Consider the following 16,221-nt stretch of genomic DNA (forward strand, 5'->3'; position numbering starts at 1 on the left):
ACAGGAATAAGTTAAAGTCCTCTGTGACAAGTGAATCCTGTGTTGTCAATATATTTACCTTCTAACTATTGATGTGACAAGAGCCTGGAGGAGCACACAGTAGAGCCCAACCCTCCTATGAAGGGGAAGTTGAGATCTAGACTGATCCATTGAAAGCTATCACTTCTTAGAAACCTTGCCATTTTTCTCCTTATAAATCTGAATTTTCAAGCAAGTGTCTACTATGGGATCGGGCAGGCCATAGGTAGGACTAATCATTGGCCTGTTACCCTCTTTGCAGCTTTTGTTATTCTTTCTTTTACCTCTGAACCTAGATTAGCACTGGTTATGGACTAAGCTATTTGTGTTCCATATTCTTGGTCTTTAGGGATATATAAAATCTGCACCTGGTTGCCACCATGAAGACTAGGTTGTGTAGTAATTGTCCTCTAGCGCTTTCAAGTTGGATAAAACAGGAGAAATATGGATCCCTTGACTAGCTTGTATTTTAACAGTTAAATAATATCTTTGGATCATCTAGATGGATTTTTCCCTGTTACCGAAAATAATTTCCTGTGTGCTGATGATAAGGTTCAGTTGCCATATGCCAGAAGTCCTCACAACAGGCCTTGGTTCTAATTATCTATTGAGATTTTCTTGCATGTTTGTGAATGATTGGGTATTGCCTACTAAAAAATCTTTCAAGCTAATAATTACAGAAAAATGTTGGATTTTTTCTTTCCTCCTTCCCCCTCCTTCCTTCCTTTCTTTCATTCATACTGGGTGTTAAACCCAGGAGTGCTTTACTACTGAGCCATATTCCCATTTCTTTTTATGTTTTTATTTTGAGACAGTGTCTTGCTAAGTTGCTGAGGCTGGCTTCGAACTTGTGATCTTCCTGCCTCCAGAGTCACTGGGTCGACAGTATGCACCATCATGTCCCTACTAAAAATGTTCGGTTTTCAATGGCTTGTTTGAAAGTGTTTTGAAGCAGAATGCAAGATTGTTTTCTAACGAATGCTCCTGCTCAGGAACAGGAATTCTCTCTACCTGTTTCAGTGCTTAGCTAAGGTATTCGGGTGTCATTTCATAACATTCTAGTTATGTTCTTTGTTTCATGGAAAAACTTTAATAAACCAGTATTCTGCCCAGATAATTGTCAAAACATATAGATTTGTCCAAAATTTGGATTTTTTTCCTCCAGAAAATTGATATTAAAAAATTAAACATTTTTTTAAAGGGTGTGCACTTCATTCATTGTTCCATATCTATTTTATCTTGACAACCAACTACTCTGTGGTTGGGCCAATAAGGCTTTGCTTCACCTTTAGTTATTGGTATTCGAGCACAAACATTATAAAAATACTTTTAAAATTATCTCTTTCTTCTGTTATTATAGATAGGGATGTTATTCCTGGCAGTATCTAGTTTCCTTATGAATCCAAGGTTATCCTTTAGTTTCAGAATCAGCAAATTGAGGACTTTTAATCTTTTTTTTTTTTTTTTTGTACTGGAGATTGAACCAAGGGGTGCTTTACCACTGAGTCACTTCCCAGCCCCCTTTTTTTGAAGGTCTCGCTTAAGTTGCTTAGGGCATCACTGAGTTGCTGAGGCTGGCCTCAAATTTGTGATTCTCCTCTCTCAGCTTCCTAGCCACAATAATAACAGGTATGTACCACCATGCCCAGCTGGTGTCTTTCAATCTTATGATCCCTGAATACTAACCCTCTAGGAAACTTAAATACAAAATTGTGTCCCCTTTGAAACATTGGAACACAGTGGTATAGAATATATTTATTTATTCATTTTTCCCTGGCCTTATACTTTCTCTATAGCTGTGTTTCCTTTATCCCACTTTTCTCAAATATTTATCTCATGTTTATTTTTGCAAGCCATCTGAATTCCTTTGTGACCCAGGGTACATATAACAAATATGAAATAAAATAATGGTAAAAAATTCTTAACAATTCTTTTAGTCAAACTTACAATTCATCTAGTTTCTGGAGATGTGCAAAACTATTTTCACTTAAGTGATTAATTTTGTTTTTCCTCATTACCCTGAAATAAAAAAAGAAAAATACATTTTTACATCCTGAGGTACTTATTGCTTAAATTACTAAAGACATTATCAGTATGCAAAAATAAAGGTAATGAATATACAGTGCATGTTTCACATCGAGAGATTTTGAAGTAGTATGATTAACTATCTAATTCAATTTTGATATCAAAGTTCCCAAATTATCCCTCCATCTCTCCCTACTTCTCTTTTCATTCGTCCTTTCTGTGCTGGGGACTGAACAGAGGGCCTGTTGCATGTTGGGCATGTGCTCTACCACTGGGCTACATTCCCAAGCCTACCATCCCAAATCTTTTATTTTTATTTTATTTTATTTTAAATTTTTTATTGTTGGTTGTTCAAAACATTACAAATTTCTTGATATATCATATTTCACACTTTGATTCAAGTGGGTTATGAACTCCCATTTTTACCCCATATACAGATTGCAGAATCACATCAGTTACACATCCATTGATTTACATATTGCCATACTAGTGTCTGTTGTGTTCTGCTGCCTTTCGTATCCTCTACTATCCCCCCTCCCCTCCCCTCCCCTCTTCTCTCTCTACCCCCTCTACTGTCATTCATTTCTCCCCCCTGTATTATTTTTCCCTTTCCCCTCACTTCCTCTTGTATGTAATTTTGTATAACCCTGAGGGTCTCCTTCCATTTCCATGCAATTTCCCTTCTCTCTCCCTTTCCCTCCCACCTCTCATCCCTGTTTAATGTTAATCTTCTTCTCCTGCTCTTCGTCCCTACTCTGTTCTTAGTTACTCTCCTTATATCAAAGAAGACATTTGGCATTTGTTTTTTAGGGATTGGCTAGCTTCACTTAGCATAATCTGCTCTAATGCCATCCATTTCCCTGCAAATTCTATGATTTTGTCATTTTTTAATGCAGAGTAATACTCCATTGTGTATAAATGCCACATTTTTTTTTTTTTTTATCCATTCGTCTATTGAAGGGCATCTAGGTTGGTTCCACAGTCTTGCTATTGTGAATTGTGCTGCTATGAACATCGATGTAGCAGTGTCCCTGTAGCATGCTCTATTTAGGTTTTTAGGGAATAGACCGAGAAGGGGAATAGCTGGGTCAAATGGTGGCTCCATTCCCAGCTTTCCAAGAAATCTCCATACTGCTTTCCAAATTGGCTGCACCAATTTGCAGTCCCACCAGCAATGTACAAGTGTACCCTTTTCCCCACATCCTCGCCAGCACTTGTTGTTGTTTGACTTCATAATGGCTGCCAATCTTACTGGAGTGAGATGGTATCTTAGGGTGGTTTTGATTTGCATTTCTCTGACTGCTAGAGATGGTGAGCATTTTTTCATGTACTTGTTGATTGATTTTATGTCCTCCTCTGAGAAGTGTCTGTTCAGGTCCTTGGCCCATTTGTTGATTGGGTTGTTTGTTCTCTTATTGTCTAATTTTTTGAGTTCTTTGTATACTCTGGATATTAGGGCTCTATCTGAAGTGTGAGGAGTAAAGATTTGTTCCCAGGATGTAGGCTTCCTATTTACCTCTCTTATTGTTTCTTTTGCTGAGAAAAAACCTTTTTAGTTTGAGTAAGTCCCATTTGTTGATTCTAGTTATTAACTTTTGTGCTATGGGTGTCCTATTGAGGAATTTGGAGCCCGACCCCACCGTATGTAGATCCAAATCTTTTAATAAGGATAATAAAATATACTTCTAATTTTTTTTTAAAAATAAAAAATTTTTCTTACTTGTAGATGGACACAATACCTTTTATTTATTTTTTTAATGTGGAGCTAAAGATGGAACCCAGTGCCTTCCACATGCAAGGCGAGCACTCTTCCACTGAGCTACAACCCCAGCCCTATACTTGTAATTTTTAATTAGAAGTATAATCTGAAAAGTGTGTCTAACATAATACTCTAAGTAGGCTTGCTCATTTGAAAGTTGATGGGATTTAGGGTGGAGCTGAGTAAGTAAGGGAAAGTGATCTAAGTTAGATGATATCAGAAGAGTCTCAAGTTTGGCATGCTGAATGATGAATAAGACTGTAACTCTTGACAGTTTCTCCTTCCTTCCTTCCTTCCTTCCTTCCTTCCTTCCTTCCTTCCTTCCTTCCTTCCTTCCTTCCTTCCTTCCTTCCTTCCTTCCGTCTTTTTTGGTGCTGAGGATGGAAGCCAGGGTATTGTTCATGCTAAGCACACTCTTTACCACTGAGCCACACCCCTAGCCTCCTGACAATTCATTTTGCACGGATCTCATGTGTTACCAGCTAGCATAAAGGACTACTCATGGGAAATCTTTAAGGGGTTTCAATTCTTTAAACACTGTGTGACATGTCTTAAATTTGACCTTGTCTCATCTATAAATATTTAACTCCTCCTGGTATTCCAAACCATTACCACAGTCTCCTAATGATCCTGGACCAAAAAAGCACAAACACTTGCCAAGAAGAAACCCACAGATTATTTCTTCATACAGAAGTTTCACTAAAAAAAAAAAAAATGCATACAGAACAGAAAAGATGTTCTTAGCATTTCAGATATCTATTTGTTCTGTGTTCTTTAGCTGCTCATTGGTTTCCTTTTGGGTAATTAGTATGAATGTCTTGCATAGTTGGATATGAAGCATCCTGAATTTGAAGATTAACTCAGTGGAAGAATTCAAAAATTTCAGTGACTTTGAACATATGGATGGAAGGGTGTATAATTGGATAAAACACATTGTTACACTAGTGGTAGCTATGGTATAGCTTATATACAGGGTCCTCTAGGATGATGGTTTTAAGAGTTTCCCCATGGTAACCCCTAGTGAAATATGTTTACTCCTAGTAAAAATGCATTTTATATTGGGACATAAAATATGTGCACACACCCATAACCTAAGTCTCATTTCATGCTACATTATCTGCATTGTATTATGATATAATCTATTAAATTCTATTTTATTTATAAATGCTGATCAGGACATTCTAAATTGATTGAGCTATACTGATTTCATTACCTACTCATGAGTTGCAACCAAGAGTTTGAAAAATATTTAGGCAAAGTAAACTGTGAATGAAGGAATTGGATTTTATTTTTGTGTATGTATATATGTGCACCACTGGGTACCAAACCCAGGGCCTCATGCATGCTAGGCAAATGCCCTACCACTGAGTTACACCCCCAGCCTGGAAGTTGGATATTTATATTGAAGGAAGTCCCCCTGTCCTTTACTTTCACAGGAAGGAAAGGTCATGTGAACTTAAAATAGGCAGGAGGAGGAAGAAGAAATTATACTCAGCAATATTCAAAGCTTTATCCTGAGCCTGGGGTTGTGGCTCAGTGGCAGAGCACTTTCCTAGCATGCATGAGACACTGAGTTCTATCCTTAGCACCACATATGAATAAATAAAAAATAAAGGTACATCAACAACTAAAAAATATTAAAAAAAGCTTTATCCTTGTGTTCATAAAGACATCCTCAGGGGTTTCAGATAATACAGTGGCATTGTGATGCTTCATGTATGGTTAAATCTGTGGTTACCCTTGATTTGAACTTGGAGTCCTTCAGTTTCAACAAATGTGAATTCCATGGTAAATGCTTGCCATAATCACAATGCATGTGTTGGGGCTCAGAAAAATGATACCCCAAAGTATGGCACTTTGGTGTGCTGTGTACTTGAACTGAAGGACGTTAGAAGGATCTCGGAAGCAAGATCTTACTGCCATTCTTCTGCCCTTCTGTTGCTCCCTTTTTTTCTCCAAGGTGGGCCATAGAATTTAGAGTCCGTCTCCCCAAATTCAGCCATAAAACCTAGAAATACTACTCTGGTCTTCTGCCACCTTTCTGTGTAGGAGCTGGCCTTAAGGACATTCTCTGACCTGCCTTGTCTGTTGGAAGGTCATAAGATCCTCATTCCAGGAAGGGTACTGCCCCACACCTGAGAGGAAGGAATGCCATACACAGAAGCAAAGAAGAATCTGGACAGGCCTGTCTGGGTTTCCTCTCTGAGTCTCTTACTAGTAGGTCACACCCTTTCATCCAATCACATTTCTATACTGCCATCTGGTTTTCACTGAACCTAAGCATTAAAAAGGTCAGTTTCCCCACGGATCTTTGGGTCTTCCTAAGGCTCCTGGGCCATGCTAAATTTTGATTAAATAAGGTCTGTTCTACTTTTCTCCTGTTAACTTGTATTTTGTTATAGGAGCATTGGTAGAGGCTGTTGTGGTGGACAGAAATCATACATTTCTTACCCTACACGTGTTGAGGCTGGCTTTTGTCCATTTAAGGGCTTCATTTGGTTTGTAAGGAGATACAATACCACTTCAAAAGCACAAAAATATTACTTACAAAACAGTTAAATTACTGCAGGAACTAAACGTCAAATTTCTTAAATTATGGATATGGTTGCCTTCAAAGTCCCTGGAATATAAAACATAAAACATGATCAAGCTAAATTTTAATTGCAGACAGAAATAAATTGATTAAGAATTATTTGTGTTCTAATAAAATATATTGTTCTTTTACATTCCGTTTACTTTATACCTTCACTTGTAGCCACTTACATAATACCATAAATTATTTTATGCATGCATGTAGGCATATATTAGTACTGTTACTGTTTTTACTTTATTAATAGTAAAAATGTTTTGAGTCACTCCTGTATCTTATGTTCATGGAGACATGTTATTCTGAGAAATTAAAGAGAATGAGAAATCAAAGTGAAAACTTTTGTTATGATAAATACCTAATTTATTAACAGATATTTAATAGTGAACACATTAAACATTTATTCAGAATTACCAAGTGGCATTTCCCTAAGTGATATGATATCATTTTGCTATAGGCTGTGTGAGATTCTATTATTGCTGCAAAGCTGCTACTATCAAGATAATTTTAGGCACCTGCCTCGTTAGTCAAAATACTAAAAATACCCCAGAAAAATATCTTCAGTAACTTTTTTGCCCCTGGGATTATACTCTTTTTCTTTCTTTTTTAATATTGTCACAAAGAGCACACCTTATCACCACAAGGAATCCTATCTGAACAACAAAATCTTATCAAAAAGTTTATTTATTTGTTATGGTGCTAATGATCAAACTTAGGACCTCTTGTATGCCAGGAAAGTGCTCTACCATTGAACTATATTCCCTACCCTTTCATTTACAAGCAGATATATGTTAGAAGTTTGTTGAGCAGAGGACGACAGCTGAGGTTTAGGGATACACTGCATTTCCAAGTTAAATCCTGGCCCTTAAGTCTACTTAGTGTGTCCCAACACTTAATTTACTGGTTGCCAAGCTATTCACAAATTATTGTGACTGAAATATAGGGGTGGAGGTGTGATATAATTACTAAAATCTCTAAGGAAAATATGGGTAGCATTAATAGATATGCCTGTATTCTGTCAGTGAGTCTGTGGTGGGAATGCTCAGTTTTATTTTGGGCCCTGCATTAAAAATAGACATGACAAAGCAAAATATATCAGGAAGATTTGTAAAACTGGGATTAAGTGATCTTGAAACCATACCAACTGAAGAAAAGGGAGTATGTATTACAGCAAAGGATAAGGTAAGAGATATATTTGAAGTCAGGCTATGAAAGAGATTATAGTTTTTCTCTGTTGCATCAGAACACAAAATTAAATTTCCTGGCTGAAGATACAAGTCATTTCAAACAGAAGCTCAACCTCTGAAGCAAGTTATGGCATTCAGAGAATAAATAAGCTCCCTCTCTCTGGCATCTAGCAAAGGCAATATATCATATCTTGATAATTTTGTAGATAAGATTTCTGTACTGCAAGGAATATTGTATTAGAATCAGAAATCTTTATTCTAGATAACACCTATAAAGAAAAAGTTTTGTTATTCCATTAAAGTGGAAGGTAAGTGCTTATGGTGTTACTTTCTTGGTCTTGGGTTTGGCCCAGGCTTTTGGCTTCTCAATGTCCATGGTCAATGACAGAGGCTATTGTTTCCTTTTATTTTATTGCTGTTACCATGAATCTCCCACCAGGTGGCGATGCTCCTTCAAACTTCACAAAGCATAGAGTTGAACTACATAGGTAACTGATTTTTTTTGCAGGGGGGATAGATATTTTTTAAATTACTTTAAAAATTTTGTTCTAATTAGTTACATATTTTTTAATGTATATTTTTAGTTGTAGATGGACACAATACCTTTATTTTATTTATTTATTTTTATATAGTGCTGAGGATCCAACCCACTAAATTATAACCCTAGCCCACGTAACTGCTTTTTAAACCCTTAGGCAAAAATATTTATTAGTACTAATTTACTACTTTGTAAAATTCAATAAGAGGCACACACTGAAGCACTAATTAGGAAGTTTAAAAAAATTTTTTTTTGGTTATCAATGGACCTTTGTTTTATTTATTTATATGCCATGCTGAGAATCAAACCCAGTGCCTCACATCTGCTAGGCAGGCGCTCTACCACTGAGCCACCATCCCAGCCCCAAAATTGGCAGTTTTGATTAAATTCTTTGTTTAATTTAATTTTGAGTTTATTTTAACCTTGAGTTATAAATTTGCTTCGGCTTTGTTCCTAAAATAAGGGAATCTGGTTTGTGAATATATATTAACCAAGGTAACAACAGCATCAACCAAAGAACAAAACAAAACAAAAATCTGCTTCTTGCTCCTTGCTTCAAGTTCTAAAGGACAAGAGGTAATTTTCCCACAGAATGTCTAGACCACCTTTCCTAATTAATAAGCCTCTGAACCTGACAATTTTATTTTTCTCTTTTTACTTTGTAGAGCTGTATCAAAATGAAAAATTCATTATTTGGTTAGAACAACAATAACAAAAACCTAAAACATCAAAGTCCGTCCCCCTCCCCCAGTATTGGGGATTGAACAGAGGGACTCACACATGCTAGACAAGCATTCTACCACTGAGCTACATCTCTAGCTATAAAATCATCAAAAATCTTGCCTGTTTCTCTTCAACTTCCTAGTTTACCCCTTAATGACATTTCAAAACATGAAAATCTTCTTACCCTCTATCTGGTTCCTGTTTCATAAGAGGGAAGGATTTTGATTTTTCCATCCATCTACAAATTTACCTGATCTCTATCTGGTCTCCTTTTAGTCTCAGTGGAAGGATGGCCCTCCTCGTGCTCTAGGCCAACCCTCCATCTGTTATGTTGAGCCTGGTTTGTGTATGTCTATCTCCTAAAATATATAATCAGTTTTGTGTTCTTTGGATACTTTTTGCTTTCAAGTTTATATCTATTAGGATATAATAGAGACCCAACCATAGTAGAGAAAGTACACAGGGTTTTGTTTGATTTTTGCTTTCAAGAAAAAACAAAACAAACAAACAAACAAACAAAACAGGGCTGGTATGACAGTTTTACAAAGTTGTTAGAGACCCAAAATCTTCCATATTCACTGTTCATATGTCCTTGTGTGGGGGCCCTTGCTAAAGTTTGAGCCAATATATTCTTCTTTTTTTTTTTTTTCCTGGATGAGAAAGGAAAAGAAATCGCCTTTGTCTTTTTCTTTAATGAACATTTCAGGAATCCCACCTTCCACTTCTCCTGTCTCCTTACAGCTTAGACACATAGCTATGTGTTGATTCAGGGAAGCAACTGGAAATTGTGGCTATAGTATATATGTGTGACTATAATTTAGTTCTTAAATGTCTTCAAAGGCTATGTGTTAAAGGTTTGATTCCTAAGGTGGTGTTATTGTGAGGTGGTGGAACCTCCAGGGGATAAGTCCTAGTAGGGAACTCCTTAGCCTTGGGGATGTGACCTTGAAAGGGATTGCAGGATTCCAAGTCCTTCTTTTTCTTTAATTTTTTTTAGTTGTTGATGGACACAATACCATTTTTTAAAATTCATTTTTATGTGGTGCTGAGAACTGAACCTAGTGTTTCATACATGCTAGGCAAGCGCTTTACCACTGAGCTACAACCCCAACATCCCCCTACCTGTCAGTTCCTTCTTTCTCTCTGTCTCTCCCTAGCATGTGATGTAAGTGGTTTTGCTCTGCATGCACTCTCACCATGATGTGCCATCATAGAGCCAATAATGGGACAATTGATCATGGACTGGAAACTCTAAAACTGTGAGCCCAAACAATCTTTTCTCTTCATAAGTTAATTTATTATTATTATTTAGCAAAATTAATTTTGATACCATGACAGAAAGCTAACTGAACACAGGGAGTTTCTATTTTAGTTTTTTTGAGCAACCTCTATCCTGTTTTCCACAATGGCTGCACTAATTTCCATTCCCAATAATAATGTGTAAGTGTCCCCTTTTCTCCACATCCTTGCTAACACTAATTGTCATTTGATCAGTCTTCCTAAGAGGTATGAGGTAATATTTCATCGTAGTTTTAATTTGCATTTTCTGATAACTGGTGATGTCAAACATTTTTTTTCATATATCTGGAAGCCTTTTTTTGGTACCAGGGAATGAACCCGGGGGTGCTTAACCAGTGAGCCACATCGCCAGCTCTTTTTTTATGTTTTATTTTGAGACACGGTCTCACTAAAGTTGCTGAGGGTCTTGCTAAATTGCTGAGGCTGGCCTTGAACTTGTTAAGGGTTCAGATAGAACTCTCCTGCCTCTGCCTCCTGAGTGGCTGAGATTACAGGTGTGCATCACCATTCCTGGTACCTTTTTCTGTCTTGAGAAACATCTATTTGAGTCTTTGCCTAGTTTTCTTTCTTTTTAATAGGTTTGTTTACATGACTAATATAATTGGCCTTAGTTTGTTATTTTAAGATACTGTTATTATATGGTTTCATAGGTTAAAAACTTTCATTAAATATTTTTTTAAAAATTGTATTTCTTCTGATAAATTTAGCCAGATTTGATAATTCTGTTGGTTGCCTTCATAATAACTCTACCCAATGCACTGTATCTTCTCTTTCTTTTGACAATACTATTTAATTTCCTATTATCAGATGATAAAATTAGTATATATTGTATACGTTTTTGCTCCTCTACCTCTCTCCTGTCATATGATTTTGGTCAAGTATATGCTTTTCTTTTTTGGAGTTCACCTTCAGAATATCAAATATTCTTTCTGTCTATCATCCATCCATCTTATTTTCAAATGATAGCTCCTGATTCCTAGCTATTTTTCTTATGGTTCTGTGCTTTTCATTTTGTGTTTTGCTTTTTAAAATTTCTTACTCATCTAGGATTAGTATATCTTCTTAAACAATTCTTTTATCCTTATAAGGTATCCCTTTTTAGCCTTAATGTTTTGAAATCTATTTTTCCTATATTAACATAGACCCTCTAACTTTTTAAAAAAATCACTATTGCATTTCTATCTCTATTTTGCAGTATGTAATATTTCTATTTTATTTTCTGGTTGCCATATGAATTTTTTCTTTATTTAGGTTTTTAGCAGTTTGGTGATGGCTTGTCTAGTGTTTTTCCTACTCTGCTTGAAATTTTCTAAGGTTCCTACATTCCTGGATTATTTTATTAATTTAAGTTTGGAAAATCATGGGCCATTATTTCTGTAGCCATTTCTTCTGTCCAGTTCTTCCTTTCTTCTTTTTCTGTGGTTTAACCTATACGTTTGTTAGACATTCTATATTTTCCTGCAGCTTTGGATTCTCTGTTTGGACTTTAACAAAATTTTTGTTTTGATTTGAAAGTTTTCAGTTGTCCTGTTTTCAAGGTCATTGATTCTTTTCTCAGCTGTATTCAGTCTACTGCTAAGACTGTTGTTATCATCTTCCAACACAATTTTATAATTTCGGCCTCTTCGATGACATTTTCCATGTGTTCATACATATTGTTCACTTTTCCACTTATCTTATTAATCATAAGTATTTTAATATCCCAACTTGGAAGCTGTAATATCTGAGCTATTGCCAGGTTGGGTTTTCAGTTTATTGATTACTTTATAATTTTACATTGGACTTACATTTTTCCTTTTTTTAGGAAGTAGGACTTTCTCAGCATTGCTTCCTTCCATCCCCAGAAACCAGTCTTATAAGACCATGGCTTGGATAGCATCCCCCCAAAGCCCATGTGTTAAAGGCTTGGTACCCAACTGATGGTGCTATTGGGAGGTGGTAAAACCTTTAGGAGGTGGGTCCTAGGGGGTGGAAGTTAGGACTTTGGGGGTATACCCTTGGAGGGAATATTGTGATTCCAGTTCTTTCCTTTGTCTCTTTTGCTTCCTGGCTACTATAAATTGAGTAGTGTTGTTCTTTCAAGTATTCCCTGCCATGACATACTGCCTTGGTGCAGGCCCAAAAGCCATGGAACCAACTGACCATAGACTGAAATCTCTGAAACCATGAACCAAATAAACCTTTCCTCTTTGTAAGTTGATTCTCTCAGGTATTTTGTCACAATGACAGGAGGTTGACTAACACAGATGATTTCCTGCCCTTACGTAGAAGCTCTGTGTCGGTTCAGGATCCTGGGATACAGAGGTTTTCTGCCACTACCAGAGCACAGAGTGTTCTAGTCTCTCCCTCTCCTTTTGTAGCAGTGGATCTTTGCATAATCCCTGGGTGCAGGAGGGTTTCCTATTCCTCTTCCAATACTTTTGTTTCTTAAGAAATGTTTTTTAATTGAGAGAATTGGGTGGGGTGAGGGGAAAATAAGGTTATATCTCTTGGGAGGTGGACAGATTTTATATCTGTGTGCTATCAAGGAGAGCTGTCTAGTTTTTCGTGTGAGCTGGTGGAGGCCAGTCAAAAGCAACCTTTATGGATAGTGGACTCCCCTGAATGCACTGTTCTCAGTTATTCTAAAGTGTTACACTAGCCCATGCTTAACTGTATATATTTATTAAAATTTTAGCAGTTTTCTTTGTACCTGCTCTCCTGATAGCCAACGTTTATCCCTACACTCTGCCAAAGGTGAAATACAATATATGTCCCAGCTCTCTTTGTAACTCCTTAGAATTCCAGTTACTTGGTTGTCTTATAGCTCTCTGATGGGCTCTTGAAAATTAGGATTTTGTAGATTATAAAGCTCTTTCTTATTGGGAGAGAGAGAACAATATTGTCTTGTAGTTTTCTAAATCCTAAGCACAATATTGCTGTAATGGAATTGCAATATAGTATATGTACTAGTCTGTGAATTTCTCTATATGAACCATATTATATTCTTGAAATTGAGCCATGTTGACTGAAGTAGTGCTATTTTATTAATTATCATGCTGTGTATGTGTGTGTATCACGTTTTATTTTTCCATGCTTATCTGTTTTCTACTGCCTTCCTCATCTGCATTTTCAAATTCTTCATATTGGCTTAGTTTTCCAATGGATAAATGACTTAGTTTCATCTCAGGATAAAAGTTTACTTCACTATCTTGACCTTTGGGAGAGTACATTGGCTATTGCCTTACGTTCATCTGTTTTTTATTAATTTTATGTTTTTCTTTTTGAATTTTCCAAACTTTATTGTGGTTTTTTACATCTCATTGCTTTGAAAGAACTATATTAAAGATTTTAATCTATTATCTGTCAAGTATTATGAAGCATAATTTCCTGAACTGTTCTCTATCTTTTTATTTTAATGTATTTTTTTCCTGAAATCTGAGTTAAAAATTTATTTTTGGCCAACAAATTGGTTTTTTAGTTGCACTTTGCAAAATGGAAACTCATATACAAAATAATGATATTGTAAATGGTTTTGAAGTAGATAAATACTTATGAAGCAAAAAACTATTAATAACATTAAAATTGGGCTAATATTTACTATCAGTTACTTTTGATAGCTCAAATTTATAGATAATAACAAAAAATTGTAAAGTCCATCCTTTTAGTAATAAATTTTAATCATTTTGATTATCGGATACATGATATATATATTTGCTGCCTTTTTTAAAGGCAAAAGAAAGATTTATTGTGATAGGCATATCATAACTCTCATATTTGTTTCTGATCTTAATGCACAAGTTTTTTTCTTAATGATGGGGACAGAACCCAGGGCCTTGCCCATGCTATTCAAGTGGTTTACCACTGATCCACACCCCCATTCCCACAATGCACAAATTTTTAATTGCTAATTTACTTATGTGAATGCTGATCAATTGTGCTTCATTATTAGGTTGGGATTGCTAGGCATGTAATAGCTGTTAATGTACTTCTCTGAAACAAAATTCAATTACAATGAAGAATACTGAATAAATTTGCCTGCCCTTTTATGACTAGCTTGTCATCAACGTTAACTGTCATACCAAGGTACCTCCTGGACTTAAAACTCCAAAAAGACTTTTTTACTAAAATCATCTCTTAATCAAATTTCTAAGGCTATTTATAGTTCTAACAATTTTTTTAAGATTGTAGTGGACACAATACCTTTATTTATGTGGTGCTGAGGATTGAACCCAGGGCCTCACATATGCAAGAAGAGTGCTCTACCAATGAGCCACAATCCCAGCCCCTAATTCTAACAATTTTATAAAACATTTTGTTATCTACACTGTCAGCCCATCCAAACTGAATATAGTCTCACTATTGCATTTTATGGAAATGTTTTTAAGTACACTATTACTGCCATATATTACTCTCAGTAAAGGGAAAAATCATTCATGTTAAAATCACCTCTCACAACCCATTGTAGATAGGCCTCTGATGATTGGCCAGTAATTATTTTTGTGAAGTTTCTTTTTTCCTAAAGTGGTTCCAAGTTAGTATATTTTGAAAAAAATATCTTTGCTTTTCATGCATGTCTCACTTGTGTTCTATTATCAACTTGAGAGTTGATACTTCTCACTACAATCAATGTTTCCAACTCTAACTTTTACCCTTCCTTTTATTGGGTACTTCTAAACTGCTGTGAAGATAGAGATCAAACAACCAACTTCTGGGAATTTCTTATAAAACAAGAGGCAGAAGGAGTTTTTATATATGTAAATTAGTTTGTTGATTAGCCTTTTAAATAGTTATTTTGGTTATTTTTAAAATTTTATATTTTTAGAGAGAGAGAGATGAGACAGAGGGAGAGAAGAGAAAGAGAGTGAGGGAGGGGAGGAGGGAGAAAGAAAGAGAGAGAGAGAGAGAGAGAGAGAGAGAGAGAGAGAGAAGAGGGGGGTATTTATTTTTTTAAACCTGTGTTTTAAGTAGACAAATTTACTGGATAATAAAATTAAATTCTGGATAGCAGAATGACACTTATTATTAAAAGCAAAGCTATTGTATAAAAATCCCATGGAATGCGATGGACATCATTACTCTAAGTACATGTATGAAGACACGAATGGTGTGACTATACTTTGTGTACAACCAGAGATATGAAAATTGTGCTCTATATGTGTAATATGGATTATAATACACTCTGCTGTCATATATAACAAATTAGAATAAAAAAATCAAGCACCAAAAAAAGTTCCATGGAACCTATTCTAATTAGCCTTGAAAGATAAGTACTACATATCATATTCTCATTATTCAGATTAAATTCCTAAATGAATGGAACTAAAATGATCAAATCTTTTTGTAACAACTTAATAGGTAAGATTGGTGGGGGAAGGGAGAAATATTATGTAGATCCCATAACATCCCTTCTGCCTTTCTGTTTCCTGGTTCTAAAGTTGTTTTTGTTTTGAGATATTTCATTTTGGTGAGAGTTTAGAGAAGTTAGATAATGGGGACATAAAATACAAAAATAGGCCAAAGTAATTTGAAAAAATGTGATGTGATAATAGCAATACAAGATGAATATACAAGATGAATTAGGCAACATAGAGATTTTAGTAGACTTCTTTCAAATGAGATACCATCACTTACAGCCAATGTAGCTTTGGCATGTGCTGACAAAGTTTATCTGGCAAATGTGTCAGGACATTATTCATCAGCACCCTGAAAAAGAAAAGAAACCAAAGATGTCACATTTTTTTTTCTGGTTCTTTTCTTAAGGTACACATGGTATTATCATTATTCTTATAAAACCATGCAAATCTGCGAAGTTAGTTGTCTTCTCTATTTACTCTGTGAGTCTTGTTATATTTAAATGCTTGATACTAATAAAATTTCTACAAATAGCAGTTATCATATGGAGGAAGCAACAAAGTTAGTAACTGAAAAAAGATGATTTTAAGTGAATTTGCTTTTCTTTACTAAGATCAATGTGTGGTGGTAATGATATGCTTAAGAATAGTTCAACAAAATGTGATAGACTATATTCAGTTTTGACAGACTGACATTCTAGAAGAAAAAAGTTTCTTTTTTTTTTCCGGGGGGTACAGGGGATTGAACTCAA

General features: G+C 35.5%; 1 protein-coding gene across 3 annotated transcripts in view; it reads right to left on the reverse strand.

Annotated features, from left to right (window-relative positions):
* Rxfp1 (relaxin family peptide receptor 1) overlaps window positions 1–16,221 on the reverse strand; it is a 62,315-nt gene that overhangs the window by 18,994 nt on the left and 27,100 nt on the right. For all 3 annotated transcript variants that reach the window (XM_034636595.2, XM_071614854.1, XM_027926665.2), the window contains 3 exons: window positions 15,750–15,821; window positions 6,351–6,422; window positions 1,966–2,037 (listed from right to left, as the gene is read on the reverse strand). In XM_034636595.2, coding sequence (XP_034492486.1) covers window positions 1,966–2,037; window positions 6,351–6,422; window positions 15,750–15,821 — 216 coding nt within the window. The remainder of the gene's footprint in view (window positions 1–1,965; window positions 2,038–6,350; window positions 6,423–15,749; window positions 15,822–16,221) is intronic.

The sequence above is a fragment of the Marmota flaviventris genome, chromosome 7 (assembly GCF_047511675.1).
Source record: "Marmota flaviventris isolate mMarFla1 chromosome 7, mMarFla1.hap1, whole genome shotgun sequence".
Classification (NCBI taxonomy): Eukaryota; Metazoa; Chordata; class Mammalia; order Rodentia; family Sciuridae; genus Marmota; species Marmota flaviventris.